Raw genomic sequence first — 21722 nt, forward strand, 5'->3', positions numbered from 1 at the left:
TGAAACTGAAACTAGCTAGTTTTCACTTGGTTTCAAGTTCTGTAGCAAAAGGTTTACACAGCCAGTCAACTGATGACTGTGTTGAAGTAAATTGAATTTTGATATAACCTAAGATCCATTTGCTTGATTTTTTTTCAGAGGTGCCAAGGATCTGCAGCTCCCATTGACTTCACTGAAATTTGTAGATGCTCAGCATTTCTGAAAATCATGTCAGGGTTGTCAGTACTCCACTAATTTTATCAGCATATAGTTAAATCTACAATTAATTGTGCTCCTTTAGACATTTAGACAACTACTTAATTTGCAATCAGGTAGATGTCTACAGTTAACACCTGCAAGAAGCACAAATGCTGGTATTTAGATGTTAATCTGATTTCACTGGCAAATCAGGTAGCTCGTTAGCACCCAACACCGCAATTTAATTGCAGGTACAATTTTATGCCCACAAAATTTGAAGGGTGATTGTGAGGAATTTTTTTTTTAATTAACTCTGATGGTCTGTCCCTGTAACAGATATTGTTAGTTACAGATGATTTTGTTGTTTTATGAACATACAGCATATATTTTAAAAGGTTAATAAAACCCTTTAGAAATATGTGCTGAATGCCCCAGATAATTAGGAAAGGAGGACATTCAGATTATTGCTAGTTTAAAACGCAGCCTTTGTTCTTATTTATTCCTTCAGATCTATGACATTCAGACCCAGTGACTCTCTCTCTGTGAGATGCACCAGCATACACTCTGCTGGTGACATTGGGCCCATACAAATACCAGTAAAGGCAAGGAAAGCCCATTTGGCTTTATTACACCAATTGAATTTTCATTACACCAATTGAATCTATTTCCCTATGTTAAGTTCTCCTCACACCTTCTATGGGCCATCTTAATTATCACTTCAAAAAGTTTTTTTGCCTCCTGCTAACGATAGCTCATCTCAATTGATTAGACTCTGCCTGTTGGTATGCATACTTCCACCTTTTCATGTTCTCTGAATGTATAAATATCTCCTGTCTGTGTGTTCCATTCTATGCATCCGAAGAAGTGAGCTTTAGCTCACGAAAGCTCATGCTAAAATAAATTTGTTAGTCTTTAAGGTGCCACAAGTACTCCTGTTTTCATTTGGCTACAGTCATTTGTGATATTTTTTTTGTAAATATTTATAGATATGATAAAATATTAAAATCTTTGCAACACTATACAAGTATGGAATTTACCTTCTTCTGTAGACCTGCACTGGTCCCTAGTGAGGGTTTAGTGGTGGTTGGGATGGGACCAGCTGAGTGCATGTTAGTCCATAATACCAAACAAGTACTGGCAAGTCTGGATGTCACAGACCTAAAGGAGGAAAAAATAAAGGTAAGTTTTAAACTAGCAGAATAGTTATTGGGGCATTTAGCACAAAATTCTAAAGTTGTATGACTCCTTAAACTATATTTGCAGGTCCCTTTTAAATGGGCTCTGCCAAAGTTTCTAAGTGCTGTATTATAAAGGGAAAGCAGATGTTTCCACAGGATGCGGGAGGGCATGAATTCAAATCACATACTCCTCATGTTAATCCTTGATGGCACTGAATGGCATAGTGGCATCTGTTATCCCAACACTCCTGGGTGTTTGAGCCCCAAAGTACCCACAAACACTGTCTACAAAGACATTATCAGCATTAAACTATGGTTCAGACGTGTATATGTGTGTGTGTTACATTGTTAGAACATCTCTCCTAACTTGGGAATAAGAGCGCAATCAGTTTGGTGGGAGTTTCCTTTGAGAGATTTGGAAGTGCTTCACATTTCAAATTATTAAACATATAATTTTGCTATGGGACCTAAAGCATTCTTAGAAAAGACTTGGAAAGAAATCTTGTACAATTGCTGCTTGAAGTGTGTGTGTGTGTATAGATATATCATATATTTGTTATAGTTATTTAAATGTTTTTTCTCAAGCTTGTGTTAACCTCTACTCTGTGTGTGTGTATAGATATATATCTATACACACACACAGAGTAGAGGTTAACACAAGCTTGAGAAAAAACATTTAAATAACTATAACAAATATATGATATACTGCTAGTCTTCTTTAGCGGAATATTTTAAAGACATTATCATGACATAAAATTAGGGCAAGGAGGTAACAGTGTACAATGGCTTCAGATCATACCATTTGACACTCTTGACGGCATTGGCTGCCCTATCTAATATTTTGCTTTGCAAGTACGCTGCTAGGATGGGGCAATTTAGTTTAGTATTTTCCACATCTGAATTTCCACTTTTTTCATGTGAGAGATGGCACCAGTACTCCAAAAGAGAATTTCACTGACATATTAATAACATATGCTGATTACTATCATATCACCAGAGAATGTGTGAAGTATGTTAAAAATAATTCACTATAAGACTGGTGATACTTTTTCACATTTGATAAACAATTTACTACTGGAAATTCTGTTAAATCCCAATGTTTTATGCAGGACTAGTGTAAAGTTAAAGATCGTCCTGGTTTGCAATAAGTATTTTTCTAAAGCTGCATCAAGGAAGGACAAAGACATTAATCTTAAGTGTCACATTTTTCAGAAGCTGGAATCCCAGACATGGAAATAGAACACAATGGAACTCAACATGACAGTGCAGCAATGCAAGGTGCAGTATACTTCACGCTGTTATTTAAAAATCTATAATTTGTGGTATTCCAGAGAAATGAGATTCAATGCAGTATCAGCTTGATCTAATTTTTCATGCCTGATGACAAATGCAGAAATTGCAGAACGGTCTGTTAGTTAATTTTTTGTTTAATCTAGAAAACAATTTAAAAAACACAGTAAATTTAGATGTGCAGGTATTAAATTAGTTTTAATCCAGTGTAAGCAAGTCTCATATTTAACTGCCAAACTAGCACATATGTAGGTTTATTCCAAAAGGTGTAATGTCTTGTGATTTTACATGCCTTTTAGAATTTCTCATCTTTTGAGATAGTTTTAGTCCCTCTATTTACCTGCATGTCAAAATCAGAGGGTTGTGTGTGTGTGTGTGTGTGTATGTATATTATATACACAAATATACACATACTGTATATATTTAAAATCATCATTCGAAGTGCAAATATAGCTAAACCCAAATGCCAAAATTATTACAAAGAATAGTGTCTTTACATATTTTATATATATACCCATATTTGTTTACACACATAGTGTGTTTTCCCTCTCATGGTATGTCTACACTGCAGCTGGGACCGTTCTTCTGAACCTGGGTAGACAGACACATGCCAGCTCTTCTCAAGCTAGTGTGCTAAAAATAATAGTATGGATGTTGTGGCACTGTCTAATCACCTGAGCTCAGACAAGCTTCTACACAACATCTACACTGCTGTTCTTAGCATACCAGAGCAGAACTAGACAGTGTCTTTTACCTGAGCATGGAGGCACACTCCCAGATGCAGTGTAGACATACCCTCAGTTTCTCTCCCTGACCTTCATTGGTCCGTTTCTGAACCCATGGCATATCCCTCACACAAAGGTCATCCCCTGTTACTTTGCAACAGAGACTTGAAATTCATCAGAATTCTAGAGTTATTCAAACAAAAGGTTACCCAAATAATAGGCAAAACAATGACTTTTTTCCAAGCCTTGCTCTTGGAAATGGTGTAACAATTTTAAGTGACGTTCTTTTCAGACAAACACGTTCTGAGGCAAACATCCTGCATGGAAAATTTCAGCCGAAACAGTTAAAGTTTGGCAAAGGAATAAGCAACCTTTTCTGGGTCTTCTAATGGAAAGTGTCATGCAACCTTAATAACAGTGCTACCAGTTCTGCCTAGAATATTCTTTAAAATGATTTAATTGACATTTTGATTACTAGTTTTGTATTTCTAATGATAATTTCAGTAACCTACTAAATTTCGAAAAATCATAATTGCACATAAATGATTAGTTTTGCTGTAAGTATTGAAATTTGGAAATTAGATAAACTAATATTCATAAATAAAGAAATAGTTGGAATCCTCCCACTCAAATTTGGCAAACTAAAAATATACCTACATTGTCTTTACGAAGCCCCAATGCACTGACATCATTGTTGTTCACACAATGGAGGTATGAACCAAAGGTGTGATTGAATCCTATCAGAAAAGGAAGTAAATTTCCATATTTAACTGAAGAAAAAGCAAACATTTTCAAATGGGCGGGGTAAGTACGCTTTGGATCAGGCCCTAAATCAGGGATGACAAACTACGGCCCGCAGGCCACACCTGGCACTCAGATCCCGCCGGGGAGAAGGGTCGGGGGGCTTGCCCCACTCCACAGGGCGCCCAGGAAGCAGCCAGCATGGTTCCCCTCTGGCTCCTACATAGTATGCGCTGTCCCGTCCACAGGCATCGCCCCCGCAGTTCCCATTGGCCACGTTTCCTGGCCAATGGGAGCTGCAGGGGTGGCGCCTACAGATGGGGTGGCGCCTGCGGATGGAGCAGCATGCAGAGCCACCTGGCCACACCTCCTCATAGGAGCCAGAGGGGGGACATGCTTCTGGGAGCTGCTTGTGCTAAGCACCGTCCTGAGCCCCCACCTGTGCCCCAATCCCCTGCTGTGATCCCCCTCCTGCCCTCCTAACCCCTCGATCCCAGCCCAGAGCCCCCTCTTGTACCCCAGATCCCGCACCGCCAGCCAGTGCCCTCACCCCCCCATGCCCCAACATCCTGCCCCAGCCCTGATCCACCGCCTACCCTCCAAACCTCTCGGTCCCAGCCTGGAACCTCTCCTACACCCCAAACGCCTCATCCCCAACTCCCTCCTGCACCCTGAACTCATCATTTCTGGCTGCACCCCCACTCCTACCCCCAATTTCTTGAGCATTCATAGCCCGCCATACAATTTCCATACTCCAATGTGGCCCTCAGGCCAAAAAGTTTGCCCCTCCCTGCCCTAAATGATAGAATTCGAGAGTGGGAGGCTAGGTTGAGCATTCCCCAGTTTGGTGCTCCCCTGTAAATATAAAAATGACTGCATAAAGTAGGGCTCTGTATATTTTAGTTGTAAATCTGTCAGAAACTGGGCAAATAATTGTCTTCATCTGATATTGTTCAAGTTAATGTTCTCGTGTTATTTTAAATGGGTCCACAAAATTATGTAAAATTCCATTCTTCTTAAGCATAGTGGTTAACAATGATGAAGCTAAATGTCCTGCTAGAATTATTTTGGAATTTTGCAAGTGCTAGAATCCAAGAATCTTTTTGTATATTGGTGCACGCAATGTCTAGTATTAAAAACACTACAGAATCACAGTTTCAGTTCTAACAGAAGGTTAGGTCCAAGCACAAAAAAAGGTTTTCTTTCCCTCATGCAGAGAAATAAGAGTAGAAATATTATCAGAACTCATCTTAAACATAGTATATCACCAGTAACAAATGACTGCCATGGAGCCCTTCCAGACAATTCTGTTCATACTTAAGAGTGCTGTGAGCTTAGATAGTACTCTTACAAATCCACAATGAGCTTGTAAAATGGCTATTACGAAGCCCTCTCTAGCTAATACAGTATTAAGGTTTGTTTTGGCTTTCACTGCAATTCTGCTATGTAACTCTGTGTCCCATGTCCTTTTACTCTATGATGATACTGTATTATCTTTTTCCATTTTCTTTTGATTACACTTTTACAAAACTTGGCAGCTAAAACTGCCCTTTAGTCTTTAACAATTTAAATATATTCTCCATCACCATCTTATTTGCTTGCTTTGTTTGTGGGGGTAACAATTCATGCATCCCTAATACAAAGCTATTTCCAAAAAATATCTACAGCTCATAGCAAAAATCTCTGGCATCAGTGAGGACTTTTCTTTTTCTGTTGTCAATAGCTCTGTTGGAGAGAAATCTATCATTCACATAGTGCCTTTCCTTTGAAATTCAATTAGTTCCACTGCCAGTATCTCCTTAAGACGGTTTAAAGGAGAATTACAAAAATATTGCATGACCACCTTTCACAATAATTAAGTCAAATCATATTTTATGCTCATTTCTTAAAATGATTTTATTAATGCAAGCTGTTCATGTACTAGGATTCTGATATGCTTTATAAATCTTTTCAGTTTAGTTGGTTCCTTTTCTCTCTGTTAATTGAACTGAAATTTTGTCCCGATAGTCCGACCCATAACTTTCTCAGTAATTATACCCACAATCCTCCTAAATGTTTAGTCTATCAGCCGAGTATGGCTTAAGCTGGATAAATCTTTTCAGCTGGCAAAATACAAAATTAATAGTCGCTCTGGTGGTGATGTCCACTGCATAGTTGAATGGTGAAGGAAAGGGCGATGCATGCACACAAATACCGTTCCATTCCTCTTTCCATAACTTACTTGTGGGCCAGAAAGATAGCACATCAACCTTTTTATCAACCAATCTCCGTTTCACATAAAATAAACATACTGGGTGTCATTAAGTGCACCTTCAGATCAATGATTTTTGCAAATGACATTCAAGTACCATTTGAGTAGTGCATTTTTGCTGATAAAAGCAAATTAAATTAGCGCAACTACAAGTGTGCTGATAAAAACTAAAACTGAACAGCAGCACCATTAGCTAACAAAGTAATATTTTCTCTTTACTGCTTTCTGCCATTTAGTTATTATCCTATTGGAAATCTAATTATAATCCTTTTACTCCCTAGTCAAACTTCACAGTTTTTGCAAGCTTAGCACTGACAAGTGATTTCATTACATTTGATTGCCCGCACCCAGATTGACTTAACTTCACTCAGAGACCTAAAAGCCCTCTCAGTTTCTCAGATTCCCTGTTTGCACATTACAGCAACAGCTCCTTTAATTAATTAGCATGAACAGCAGTAGCATGAACTGCTGAACAGAAAATAACATGATTTTATGATCGCAGGGAGACTTCTCCTTTTGCATGTTTATACCTTAGTTAACTTTTGTATGACTGTATTTCATTGTTGGGGGATATTGATACAATCATCAAAGCACATTATCTTATTTTTTTAATAAACAGATTAATAGCAGGTGAACCAACATAAAAAGTATGAAGGCCCTAAATTTAAGTAAACAGATGCCACTATTGGGGAACTGACCTTTCTGAAATTTAAAAAAATATATTGAGAAATACACAATAAAGTACAAGGGCAAGGTGACACAATGCTTCTGTAATTTTTGTTTTTGAAAAAGCCAGGAATATATTTAACAAGAGGACTGTCAATAAACATCAATAACTTTTTGCTTCTTTACACATTTTGCAAAGATAAAGGACTATTTAACTTTAGAATTTATTTTGCCATTTATTATTTAGTCAGAAATCTGCTGGAACCCAACAGTAACTTTTTTAGTATCCCAATATATGAAAGACAATTGTAAAATCAAACCTCTGTGACAAACAGAAACCAGCCCAGTTTTAAAAAAAAAATCAGTTTAGTCCACCACTTTGTCACTGTACCGAATTCTGCCTCCAGGTGCATCCTACACTCCCACTGAAACCAGTTGCATTCAGTGATGGTTGAGGATACTCAGCATCTTATAAGAGAGAAGTTCGGCACCTTGTGAGACTGAGTCCCACAGTCCTACTCCCACTGAAGTCAATGCCAGAGCTTCAGTAAGAACAGGCCAAGCCCTGTGAAAGTAGGGCGGTGGGGATGATGAGGGAATCAGATCTGGCACTTTGAGACTGGCACCTTGCCTCTTCATTTAATAGAGCCCTAATATTTCTACTGCTGCCCAGCCGGCTCTCAAATATCTTCCATCTCCTGCCCAAGCCTCATTTTATCTCTTCTATATGTATCCTGCTTTGTCTCATTCATGCCTGTTCCCATTAAGCAGTATTCTCACTCTGGTTGCATTGGTAGTTTCTGCAGGGTTCCTTAAACTGTTAGTAGAGTTAAAAAAAAAATTAGTGTGTCTGTCATTTCCTTCGTGTTCAACGGAACTTTTTGTTTTGTGAGACCCCTACATAGTGGTAGCTTCCCCAGGCAGACACATGATACCTCTCTGTTTTGCTAAATTAGTCCAAGCACCTCCCACCCTTGCCAAGAACTCCTTTTAGAAAGTCAGTGGATCCACTGGTGTTTTCAGCCCTGGTTATCATGGATGAGTAAGGATTCCAGTGGTTAATTTGTACTACTTAATTTTGTAATGTTACAAGAATATTTTTTTCTGAAAAAAATATTGTAATGGTTCAATTATTAAAGTGTCAGATGATCTCTTCCATGTATTGGAACAAAAGCATCAGAAACTAAGCCTACACTTGATATAAGGATAGCAAAAGTTATATGCATCTCGTGAGACTTCTAAACCCAAGCAGCTTGTTTGCTAGTCACCAGCTAGGAGCTTACAATTCTCATACATTATTAAAGAGCTCTATGCTTATTTGCCTCCCTCATTTTTCTTAAAGGAGCACTGTCAAGAACAGTAGGCTGAAAATGTCAGACTTCGCACACTTGTTTGGGGGTGGGGGAAGGAGAAGGACCAGAACAAATGAGCTTGCAGAAAAAAGAGGGATAAATTAAGTATGAAATGTGAATATATATGGAAATGGTAACTACTGCCTGTAGATTTTGTTCTGTTTAATATAAATTAAGCCTTCAAAATTATTAAACAATTATGTTGTGGAAAAAAGAGAGATACACATACCTCGAAATTACCATAGGAAAGAAAACATAATCCTACAGGAAAATTACAATAATTAATATAGGATTTGGCTCACAGAGAAACTGAGAGATCTTTACGTATGTTATACATTGCAGGAGGTGGGGGGAAGCTTTCTAAAGGTCTTGCTTATTAAGCGAGTCATGCATTTCACTGTAGGTTGTAAAACAGTATAACATGCACAGGGGGCTCATAAGCATTTTTCAGTGTTAGGGAATATCATTTATGCACTTTTTATATTGTCAATATTACCCCTAGAGAATGAGATTAAGCTTTAAACTACTGTAACTCTACAGATTTGCTCACCTTTGTATAATTTCATTTTTTAATAGAATGAAGCCCACATAAATGAATATTTGATTAAGGGATAAACCTAATAAAAGAACACATTTATTGAACACAGATTTATTCAAATCTTGACTATATAATACCATAAAATGCTATAAAAGGGTATGTGGATTGCAGTTGGCTACGGGGAAGAGATACTGAATATTCTGCGGTACTATGAATTTTTGTCCGTATTTCATTGCCTTTCTTCCACAAACCGCATCAAGGATGCTTTTAAAACTTTAACTTCTTGTAGGTGGGGGTTGTGTGGAATTACAGAATGCCATACAGTGATGTTTAATAGCACAACTAGTAATACAGAATTGTTTCTGATGTCTGATAAGTACTCTTGCAACAAGAAATATTTAAATTACTCATTATCTGTATATTGCCAAACAGAACCTTGTAGACACAGGATGGCCATAATATGCCAGAGCCTCCATATTCAGAATCACATTTATAAGCACTAAGCTTCACCAAAGTCATTAAGGGAATGCCAGTTCTGAATGAAGTGTTGGTATTTGAATATAAACTCCACATACCTACTGGTGGTATACTTGCAAATATGCTAGAACAGGGCATCTCAACTTTGTGTGGTAAATAGAGCTGTAATGTGTAAAAACAAAAACAAAACAAACCCTGACAGCCCCAGGTCTAGAAGAATGGCTGGGAATGAGGAGGTCTAATTCTAGTCCTCGCTGTTTGTCTTTAAGAGCACACTGTGTGACTACTACTTCATTTTGCCTCAGAATACTCCTATGCAGTGAAGTAATGGCATTGCTTCCATTTAACAGATTGGAAAACTGAAGCTTAGAGAAGTTAGTGCCAAAATTTAAATAGCAAGCCAGTTTCAGCATTAAAATCCAGATCACTAGACAATATTGCCCTCATACAAGTTACATAATCACTGCCGACCCTCAAATTTTAAATATTTATAATAGTTATTAACTTTTACCAAGAATAAAATCAAGAAATATACTGCATTTAAGATGTCCACAGAACTACGCCTCAACAGAAGTGCTTTAGGTTAGGTAGAACACCTTAAACCAGTGAAGTGGAATTAGTCTTAACACTGAGCAGCAGTTGCTGCTATGGTTTCCCTAAAAGATATCCTGAAAAAAGCAGGTTTTCCAGTTAAATGTGTCCAGATTCAGAAAAGTGTATATTTAGCACTTTGCTAGTGCCTTTTGTCACATAATCTCTCGGGGTGAAATTCAACACTGTGCAAAGGGCCAATACAAGGCCTATGTTTCACTTAAGTGCCACGGAAACCACACACTAATGTTTATGTGGAACTTAAAGAGCGCATAGCCCCTGTACTAGCCCTTTGCATAGGGTGAATTTCACCCAGCATGCACTGCAGAGGAGTGTAAATTAGTACAGCTGGGTAATTACATACTGACTGGAGTGCTTTTACACACAGCCTCTCCCGCTCCCTATGTGTAAGTGAGGAGAACTAGCTGAACTGTTCATTCTTCCAAGTGTACCTATTTTTCAAATTTACAAAACAGTTGCAAAATTGGAGCTAGTTTAAGAAATTTTAAAACACAATTCTATTCTTTTTCCTATTGAGATGGCTCTATAAAAATTGTAGCTGTTTTTCACATTTTTAAACCAAATTTTCCTAACTGGGTTGGTTTAGTGCGTCATTGTTCCAGTTACTGACTAGTTGACCAAAAGGCATTTCAGTCCATTTGGTATAAGTCACGGTTGAAAGGCTTGTGAAATGTTAAAAAACAGCCACAAAAATCTCTTTGAAATGTTTGTGTATTTGTAAAAGTACACGAATCCTTGGACACCATGTCACAACAAAGGCTTTCTGTTTAATTCGTTTATAGTGAGAAGAAGGAACTCTTTCATGAGATCTTTCATGTCCTCTCCCCCTCAACAAAATAACTTTTGTCCTGAGGCAGTGTCTCAGACTGAATTACTATCTTTTTGCCACATAAAAATTTTAAACAATTTAAAAAAAAAAAGTCAAAAACCAAAAGAAAACATTTTGGTTTAGGTCAAACAAAATGTTTTGTTTGACCTGAAACTAGTGAAATTAAAAAAAAATTAAACATTTTATTCTCAGGTTCATCCAAAATACATTATTATTTTTATTTTTTGGAATTGTGTGTTAACTGAAAAGCCAGTATTCAGCCAGCTCGCCATATAAACCCAACCCTGTGAATGTGCTCTCTGAATGCTATGTACACTTGCGGCCAGATAAACAAAAGTTATTCGGGGCCTAAAGCTGCAGATCAGTGTCTTGTGGGATTTTTCAAGAGTGTCTAAGGACAGGTCTTACTGGTATAGGAATACTGGTACACTATACCCGCAAAGTACTCCCAGTGTGGATGTAACGATATCAGCAAACCATCCACCATGAGACAAACACGCTAGACTGGAAAAAGCAGAGTTTTGCCAGTATAATTGCAACTACACTAGGGCCTTCCACTGGCACAGGTATGTTAGTCAGGGATCACACGTCTTCAGTCTTACCCTGACTGACATACAGATGGCTGTAGAGTAGCCCTACACTAAAGTGAGTTAGGTGTCTAACTTAAATGAAAGTCAATGAGCATTAGGCACCAAATTCCTAGTGGACTTTACAAAAGTGCATATTTGCATCTTTAGGCACCTACATACCTTTGAAAATCTTGCTTTTGGGGACTAGGAAAGAAGCCACTTCCTTACAGATTACAGAGCTTTTGTGTTACTGAATCAGGGCTCCCACATATTCACTATGAGCTAAGCCTTTGAGACTTAAATAGGGCCCTTTTGAAGGCATTTCTATGATTTTCAAGGACAATCAATATCTGCTATGTCAATAGGTCCAGATGAGTACCGATCCATTAGTTAAACATACATTAAAATGGGAGACATAATCTACAGCCTGCAGTATGAGGAACTCTTGTGAATCTGCTTTAAAAAAAGCCACAAGATGTGCATGTCTACTGACTCACTCCCCAAACATTCTCCTATAAATCTTAAGACTAAATGTTATTAGCAAAAACAATGAGGAGTCCTTGTGGCACCTTAGGGACTAACAAATGTATTTGGGTATAAGCTTTCGTGGGCTAAAACCCACTTCATCAGATGCATGGAGTGAAAAATACAGTAAGCAGTATATAGATATATATATTACAGCACATGAAAAGATGAGAGTTGTCTTACCAAGTGGGGGGTCAGTACTAACAAGGCCACTGACTCACCCACTTGGTAAGGCAACTCCCATCTTTTCATGTGCGTTAATATATATACTGCTTACTGTATTTTTCACTCCATGCATCTGATGAAGTGGGTTTTAGCCCACAAAAGCTTATGCCCAAATAAATTTGTTAGTCTCTACGGTGCCACAAGGACTCCTCTTTTTTTTCTTTTTTTTTTGCTGATACAGACTAACACGGCTATCACTCTAAATGTTATCATTTCTCTAACTCTTGCTGAGGTTCCCTGGCTCTCAGACATTCCTTGGGAGATGTTTTTCCCTGGCTCTTCTTGATCTTTATTCTTGTTTACATCCAAAATATATATTAGATCATCTCTGCATGGAGAGTAGGAGCCCTCTAAAAAACATGAAACATTCAATTACTAATTAGCTGTTTCCCGTTCCTAATGAAGTGAGCATGTCAGATTTGGATTAAAATTCAGCTACAGCTCTCCTCTGTTTATGGTTCCAGATGTTTTTGTTTTATCTAGGAGCTTACTTTGACAGCTACTGCTAAATGATAAATCACTCATATTATAGCTGAAATGCATTTTGAAATTGAAATGTGGCAAACTTTGAGATTGCTCCAAGGATCTGTGTCAGTTAGCGGGTCAATACTGGTTCTTTCCTTATGAGTATTCAGTATTGGCATATGTAAAACAGTCATGGGATAGATGTCAACATTATACAGAATGCTACTCAAGATTATCATTTTGCTACCATCTTCAGAATCAGAACTAGTAGGTTTAGCTGCATGAATTGTTGATTCAGTGTTTATTGGCTAGCAATATGGATTCATATTACTTTGGCTTTCTGTGGGTATTTTATCATTTATTTGTCTTTGGGCTTAAAGCTGCTGAATGTGAAGATCACACATGATAGGCTCTGTGCCCAAGCAAGTTTTTTTATGAGATGCGTGGGTGGACTTCTGTTTGTCTCTTCAAATAAAGACAATAATTAAATGACTTGTGTGGGGAGGGGAGTGTTCTGAGTGAAACACCATTTTTCTAAGGAACACACATTGATTTATGGCTCTTACCATGTTGATTTTCAGTGTAGTTTTATTCTTCAATAGCACTGCTTTGCAGAAGGCTTTGTTGGGTCTGTAATAGCCACATTTCACTCTGCACAATATAAACTACATTAATTTCTGTGGTACTCTGAACACTGTGTTAAGTACGTCATGGTTCTACCCTCTGAAACAGACGTTAATTTTTTTTAAAGGTTGTGGCAGGAGGAAAAACTGTCATTTAAGTTTTAAGGATTTTATACCTAAGGGAACAGTGGCTTTTCTCTTCTTTGCTGTAACCATATTTGGTCTCACTAGCCGCATACCAGGTTCTACAATGTGGCTGATTGCAATGGATTTACAAAGCAGCCAGACTGCTGTAGTGCAGAGATAAGAATCTGTACCATAAGTGTGAGGTACAAAGAGGTGGTAAGTCAGTCAGGAATTGGAGGGGAAGAGGAACATTGTTCTCAATTCCCCATTTTTTTTAAATGTGTAGGACCAAAATCTGCCTTGCAGATCCCTTGCAATACAATGCCATCAGACTGTCAGTGTGGAATTTGGCCATGGAGTGCACTTTTAAGTTTTGAACTAAAACTATTCCCTCTTTGGTTTAAAAATTGTCCTGTGGGGGGGTAAAAATTAGAGATATGATTAAATCCAGCTTTTTGGGATTTGTCAAGTCATTGATAGCAGCTACCAGTTTTCAGGGGATGCACAATCCAAACCCAGATACTCACAGCTGCCACGAAGAGGGAGTTATGCTGTGGGGGGAGAAGGGATCATGACTCGAGGACTAGGGCTGGGTTTGATTGAAAGGAGTCATAAGTGGAATTTAGCAAGGGAGGGTATGCTGTGGATGGTGTGAGTCTGGGGTTTGTAGGAGGGAGCTGGTTTGAGACTAAAGCTAAGGTTGGAAAAGATGGCAGACGTCAGATGGGGCAGCAGATGGCAACAGGAGCTGAGGTGATACATGGCAGTGGATATTTTAAATATTTAATGTCCAGCCTCTACTGTGTTTGTTTATAATGAGAGATAGCTGGGATTACAAGCATTTGTAAACCAATTTGAAAGTCTACAACTCATACCATATATAGGAGGATAGTCAAAGCACCAATTAGGTGGATCTGCTTGGATACTAAGCTTATTTCCAACTGTGACATACATAAGAGTCTATATTTCTAGTTCCTTATAAGGCCCCAGGGGCACCTGTTTTCCAGAGGTAAAAGACACTCGAACCAAGAGCTGTCACTTACAGATCAGATAATTTAAACTGCACGGTTAAAGAACGCTAAATGTTTCATTTATAAAATATATAAATCACTATGTAACCAACTTTTTATTTTTTTCAGAAAACAGAACATATGTCAAACCTACTATTATGTACTGAAGGAAGCTATTGTTGAAAAATATATAATGATCACTATTTGAAGACTGTATAGTACATGAAAGACATCCCTTCCAACCTTTGATGCCTTCAGTACTGTGTGAAGGATTTGTAGCATGAAACTTGAAGGACAATTTCAAGCAATTTACTGTTGCTGCATCGAAAACTGCCGTATTGTCATTAAGATATACCGAGACTTTTTACAAGCTTACCATACCAAACCAAGCCTGTTGCAACCGATCATTTTTAGGTCCCAGAAGATAGAACGAAGTTGTAGTATTTTTAAGCACATAAAGGAATTATTCCCCAAAAGAACTAACTTTTTTTTTAAAGGAGGTAGTGATTACTGTATAGCAATGGCACAATGATTTTATTAAGCCGCAAATGTCCTCACTGGCTGTACATCATACAAGTCCAGTTTATCACTGAAACTGTTCAACATAGAGCTGTTTCAATTGTGTTTATAAATTAAGCTTTGTTTACTGAAGCTGATACTCAGTATATTACGTTTTAAAGAAAAATGTGTGTACATTTTTTAAAACAATGATGTAAAAATTGTCCTTTCATTAGATGACCAATTCAAGAGTGTGAGCTAAACCCTAATAGCTGACGTAATATGAGGATTATAATTGATGCTTTTTTATGCTCAGTTCAGCTTGGCTTTTGGTCTTTTAAGATAAAAAATGAATATGCAGTAGAATGTTAGATAATGGAAACTTTTAAGTATGGTTTCTCTGTTGTACCATATTAAGTTAAAGTACACATTCTTTGTTAAAATGTTCTTGCTAAGAATACAGTATTAAAAACTTTTTGTTTGACTTTGGAAATCTTTTTTTTGTTTTTTTGGACATGGATTCCCACAGTTTTTATCTTAATTCAAAACTGATATTTTGCACGGATACATATTTTGATAAAGGAATTAATAAAGAGTGGGGGTTGGTATCAAGCATTTTTCTTAATTATTATACGTCACAGATTCCACACCTATTTGAAAACTTACCTGAGTCATTCCTTTGCTCAAACAGGTAATTGAAAGATGCATTGGTTAGGTGGAACCAATCAGTTTAGTTTCTACTCCCTCATTCACAGATGTTTTATGCAATTATTAGATAAATACCAGTGATATACGATTTTTCAAAGGAACAAGATAAGCATTGGCTATGAATAATGTATTGGTTGCATTCTGCACTACCAACATGGGAAGCCTCAGTTTCTATGCCCCCTCTGGTCTTTGCTCCCATGTTGAAAGCACTGTGGAGGCAGGATGCTGCTCAGCCTTTGCTATGCAGAGAGATTCCTCTGCTGTTAGTAATTCAACAGAAGCCACTTCAACTGATTATGTAATAGTGTTGATGGATTTTGAATGGAATTGCACTGAAGATTCTGGCCCCAATCCTCAGCTGATAAAAATCAGCATAGGTCCACGGATGTCAGTGCAACTAAGCTGATTTATGGCAGCTCAGGATTTGGGCCTCTGACCCTAATTCATCACTGGCACAGCAGGCATAAGTCTACTGAGTTACACTAGTGGTGAATTTGCCTGCTGATCAAAATCTACGTCGCCATTTCTTTGCACTGGTCCTTGTTCAGGAGTATTAGAATAGGGGATCTGTGATTCTTTATCATGAACACGAAGAATTGCAACTATTCCACAGAACATGGAGTGAAAAACTAAAGTACAAAATGCTGTGCATCCCAATTGCCAGAAAAGAATAAAATAAGGAACAAAGTGCACACAATATATATTTCTCACTTAGTTCGACTGATTAAATGTCAGAGCCTACTTCCTTTACTCACATGAGTTCAGTGGCACTACTACCCTTACACACATGCATGCGCATGCACACACACACACAATTAAATGGGACTAGTATCAAAGCAGGGTATGATTAGAAATAGATCATTTCAGAAAAACAAAGCAGCTTCCTCTTTCTTAAATACAGGCATGATGACATAGTTCTGGTGTGGGGGCCAAATGCAAGGTGGAGTGTCTTCTAGTACAGTGAAGTCAGGTGTTGCAAGTGAGGGCTGAATTTGGACCTCAGTATATGAATATGCATTTAACAAGTCAAAATTAGCTAGACAGAAGCATATAAAATTGAAGTTAAAAGTCCCTTAAATTGTTTTAAACTGTAGATATTTCATATATTTTATGGAAGTAATATCTGTGCTCTGCATCCAAAGATGATTAAAGGGCTTTCAGTTGTGTTAACTGTACAAAAAGTGATGGTACTGCAGGTGCCCAGCATTTCAGCACATGTAAACTAGGAAATAACTGCAGTCTCATACTGACATATGTAATTGTTGGAAAATGTTGGCTTTTTCAATGGCAATCACTGTATTGGTTCTCATGTACCCTAATATGCCTGAATAATCGTATGACGTGATCCTTTTAATGTGCTGAAAAAAATTAAACTGGCAATGTTAAATGTCTCAACTGTATGTTTTAGAAATGTAAGAATGTAGAACTCAAATTTTGGTTAATTTTATCTTTGTAGGATAATTTTTTTAATATGAGGATAAACTTCTGCAAACGTTGTCTCTGAACTACGTAATAAATACAAGCAGAATTTTTTTTTCAGGACATGCCATAATTTAAACATTCCAAATATTCCTTTTTATATTATTGCTTTGCTTGCTCTAAAACAAAGTCAGAACACTTAAATTCCAGTATCTGCAACAAACATATTTCCATATTATTAAACAAAATACATTTAACTACATCAAAAGCTAGGGCACATTGAGTTAAGTCTATTACTGCACCCTTAATTAAAGCTCATTGTGCCTGTCCCTAAGCACTGAAGTATATGAACTGTAATTCTATGGTTAATTATTTACAATTAGATGGTAATACTGTATTACAAGTGATCCTCAAAATTATGCCAGTACGAATCCATGTTAGTGACTGAGATGGTTTCCTTGTTCTGTACAATGCTGGCAATTTGAAAAATCACAAAGGTCTAGGATCACACTACAATGTCAGAGTCAGGTTGGATTCACTAGTAAATGTAGGGTTTTTTGACAGCCTAAAGTTCTTCTCAGGCTAGATTCTACTCTTATTAACTTCTTTGGGATGAAGATCAGGGCCTAAAAATGATTTTTAAAAGAGGAATAAAGTTTTTAAAGTGTCTATAGTGAAACTGCTTTGGAAAATTAAAAAAAAATCTGGAAATGTTTAGCAACTATTGGTACAAGATTATTTAAGACTGGAAGATTAAAAAGGAAAACTACTTACCAGCAATTGTATTTGTCATAAACTCCTTCTGCTGTCCTGCAACAGAAACAGTTGGGACAGCTGGTAAATATAGCTACTTTTGAATGCAGTCAAGATGTTTTGCAATAAGCAAAAACAATTTTTCATATCTCTTCTAGTGGTCATCTAGTGAAGGGCTTTTATACAGGAATAGGTCAATGATGTGGAAGTCCTGCTTCTAATCAGGCAATCTGCAACCTTTGTGAGGAGCTACTAAACTATGAAACAGCTCTTTTCAGTTTCCTGGCAACTAATTTTAGGCGGGAAGGTTGAAACAGAGTTTGGTTGCTTCACCAAAGAATCCTGGGTGGCAAAGACACCAAGGAGCCAACAATACCATCCCTACCTTTTCTGATTTCCTTATCAGGAGAAGGGATAGTGAGAGAAGCAGCATCTTCTGTTCACAGGGCTTTGCCTTTAATAGGAAAATAATGTGTAGAATGGGATATTCCATCTCTTCTGCTCTCTCCCTTTGCTCTTGGATCCCGAAGATGAATCTGCTGTCTTGGTTCTTTCCATCTCCTCTGTCTGCCTCTTGACTGGTGTAAAAGAGAGGGAAATAAGAGAATTAGAAAGTAGAGTGGAGGAAGTTGATAGAGTGAAGAACTGCAGTGAGGATGCCATACTTCCTGGTCAAGTTGATAAAAGAATTGAAGAGGGGCAAACTGGGGCTTAGTCAAAGGGATGGGGGGCGGTGCTTATTCATAATTCTTTTGTCAAAGCTTATTAATAGGTGGAGCCATAAGTCTGCCTCTGATTTTTTCTATCATAGGATGGGAAAATATCTTCCTCCCCCCCCACCGGTTTGAAAACTCTTTGCACTGGACAACACTTTGTGTAAAGGTACTTTTACTGTATTCCATGCATAGTCAGTTTCCCCCTGTTGAAAAATATTTAACCATTAAATAAATGTGATTTTAAAACCACCAAAATTGGCAGGAGTAAATGAAACTCTTTTCAGTGTAGTTTTTGCTTTGAATGGATGCCCTTTTGTTTAGAGTTTGCATAAGGCCAAAATAAAAGTAAAAATAAATAAACTAATAATTTTAATTCCTTTTCAAAAATTATTTATTTTCCCCTTGACTGTACAATAAATGTTGGAAATTCTAGTAACTTCTCATTTCTAGGACCAAAGAGTTTAACCAAAGGTTCCCATTCTCACACACCAATCTTGAGTGTCATGTACAGAGCCATCTTTACATATCTTCAGACAAGCCACCAATCTTACCTTTTTTTTCCATTTCCAAATCAGTTATGTAGGTGTCCAAATGACCTTAACTGTGGGTACAAATGGATGCAAGTACAAACTTGCACCCTCAATTACTGCACCTTTAGTTCATGGGTACACAAACAGAGGCCAGCTTTTGGAAATCTTTCCCCAAATGATGTTTGCAGAACTGAAAAAATTTTCAATGAGGGGCGTTCAGAAGCTTGTGGGCCCCTTTTATGAACAGCAAATATGCAAATACATTCATTTTCTGCAAACGTTCATTTTGGTTGGTAAAAAGGGTTTGGTTCAGGGCTGGCCTTACCATGAGGTGAAATGAGGTGGCCACCTCAGGTGCCATATTGTGGGAGGGGAGAGGCGCCACTTTGACCCAGAGTGTAGAAAATTGTGTCTGCTGCTGGTGTGTATGTATTCTCTCTGCTCTAGATGCAGAGAGATGGTGGAGTGCTGTGCTGGAGGAAGAAGAGCACAAGAGACATAACAGGCAGCAGGGGAAAAGGTGAGAGGGAATAACAGAAAGCAGTGGGAGCTGCAGGGAGAGAGAGGAGGAGGAGCCTCTTATGTACCTATCTAGCACCCCCAGGAGCCTGGACTGATTAACACCAGCTTCTTGGGGAGCTTCCTGTTTCCTACTGCTTCCCTGAACCCACTTGAGGAGAAAAGGCAGTCAACTGAAGTAGTAGGAGCCAGTTAGGCCCCTAAAACGCTGATATCTTCCCGCACTCAGGCCCTGCTACCAGCCTGCTTATTTGTCCTCTTCAATTGAGTATTGAGAACCACTATAGCTGGCACAGAACAGCAGTCATGAGTGAAAGAAGAAAACGACCCTCTGGGGCAGCATTCAGCAAAAGAAAGAAAGCAAAGGAAGCTTTTCTATCTAAGCAGAAAGAAGCTCTCCTGAGATACATAGACACAAATGTTCATGGTGACCCTTCCGGCCCCAGTGAGGATGTGAGTGGTGAGGAGATGCCTGATCTTCCAGTTAGTCAGAGTGCAAGTGACCTGACAGCTACTGCAGTATCCATATCCCCATCTCAAATGGATGTAACCATGCACATTCCTGAAGAAAAGTGTAGATCAGAGAAGAGTGTGGTGGCAGTGCAAGAAACAGCTGCTGCTGAGTTTAGTTCCTTAAGTCTAGATGATCCAGGACTGTGGACCCACTTGAGCAGTAGCCTGAGGGACTTCCTTGTACTGCATGGGCCACAGCAAGTGAAAACCTTCATGTTCCCCAAAGACAATGAAAATAGAAGTTTCCATCCAACACATTACTGGCGTGAAATCCCCAATGGTGACGAAGTGGAGAGGCCATGGCTTAGGTACTCAAAACCCCAGAATGCTGCATACTGTTTTTGTTGCAAACTCTTCCAGTCTAATGTTCCAGCCACATGGGGTTCTACAGGAACAAAGAACTGGAAAAATCTGGCATGCCATGAGAAGGCAGCAAATCACTAGAGAGAATTTCATAGGTGGAAAGAGCTTAAGATGAGACTAAGGTTAAGGGTCACCACAGATGATCAGCATCAAGAGAAGATTGCATCAGAATCTCTTTACAGGCAAAATGTTCTGAAAAGGCTCATTGCCATTTTGTCAAACAGATAAAAATGCCAGTGTTTACTATGCAGACAAGAAAAGTAACATTTGCTGTTCAGGCATTTGAAAGTTAAGTGTTACTTAAAAATTTTGAACAAGGCATTTAAAGTTGTTAGTTCTCCTTTATTGGGGTAGGTAGCAGAGCAGTACCATGAGAGGAGTAGAACAGGAAGAAGACAGAATTGAGACCTTTCAAAGTTTTGGCCCAAGTGAGGGGGGATGGGGCTCCCCAGGTGCATTTGAGCTCCTCAGGTGCCTCAGGTGCCAAACTGTTGTGGGCTGGCCCTGGTTTGGTTCCTACCATTTGCCAATCCTCCCAACTCCCATTAAAATGGAATAGGATGCTCAGCTCACAGGACATACAACTTGAAAGTTTCAGGGTATGGCTACACTTAGAGGTGCACAGTGCTGCCGCGGGAGCGCTACCGCGGCAGCGCTTTGAAGTGTGAGTGTGATCGCAGCGCCAGCGCTGGGAGAGAGCTCTCCCAGCGCTGCAGGTACTCCACCTCCCTGTGGGGATTAGCTTACAGCACAGGGAGCTGTGCTGGGGCACTGTTTACACTGGCGCTTTGTAGCGCTGTAACTTGCTGTGCTCAGGGGGGTGTTTTTTCACACCCCTGAGTGAGAAAGTTGCAGTGCTGTAAAGCGCCAGTGTAGCCAAGCCCTCAGTCTTTCTGACCTTTCTCCACAATGAGTCACGAGAACAGCATTAGAAGCTTTTACAGTGCATCTTTGAGTATCTATGCCCCGATGAAGGACGTTACAGCATTGGGACTGCAGATGAGCAAACATTGGGACATTATTTCCAAAAAATGTGGATTCTGGAGGGACCACTCTTTGAGTAATAGCATATGCCCAGCAGGGCCGGCTTTAAGCCGATTCCCCCAATTCCCCGGAATCGGGCCCCATGCCTTAGGTGCCTTTTTATTTTTTAATTTTTTTTTACTCACGCGGCGGGGGAGGGGGTGTCTGCTCCGGGTCTTCGGTGGCATTTCGGCAGCGGGGGGGGGGGGGAAGATGCTGCGGAAGACCCGGAGTGGACCCCACGCCGCTGAAGTGCCGCCGAAGCCCCGGACTACCGCTGGGTATTCGAATCGGGACCCGC

At 38.9% G+C, this 21722-nt stretch overlaps 1 protein-coding gene and 1 long non-coding RNA gene across 5 annotated transcripts in view; one reads left to right on the top strand and one right to left on the bottom strand.

Moving 5' to 3' along the window:
* Positions 1 to 16965, top strand: part of DACH2 (dachshund family transcription factor 2) — a 491181-nt gene extending 474216 nt beyond the window's left edge. For 2 of the 4 annotated variants that reach the window (XM_045029325.1, XM_045029326.1), the window contains 2 exons: positions 2568 to 2633; positions 14509 to 16965. In XM_045029325.1, the coding sequence (XP_044885260.1) occupies positions 2568 to 2633; positions 14509 to 14546 (104 nt within the window). In that variant the 3' untranslated portion in view covers positions 14547 to 16965. The remainder of the gene's footprint in view (positions 1 to 2567; positions 2634 to 14508) is intronic. The other 2 variants (XM_045029323.1, XM_045029324.1) reach the window with 1 other exon arrangement.
* On the bottom strand, positions 1218 to 18278 carry LOC123376990. Its single transcript, XR_006582023.1, has 4 exons — positions 18143 to 18278; positions 17779 to 17814; positions 4028 to 4107; positions 1218 to 1335 (listed from the first exon to the last, which is right to left on the bottom strand). It is a non-coding gene; the product is annotated as an uncharacterized LOC123376990 (long non-coding RNA).
* Between the last annotated feature and the right edge of the window lie 3444 nt (positions 18279 to 21722).

This window comes from Mauremys mutica, chromosome 9, assembly GCF_020497125.1.
Source record: "Mauremys mutica isolate MM-2020 ecotype Southern chromosome 9, ASM2049712v1, whole genome shotgun sequence".
Classification (NCBI taxonomy): Eukaryota; Metazoa; Chordata; order Testudines; family Geoemydidae; genus Mauremys; species Mauremys mutica.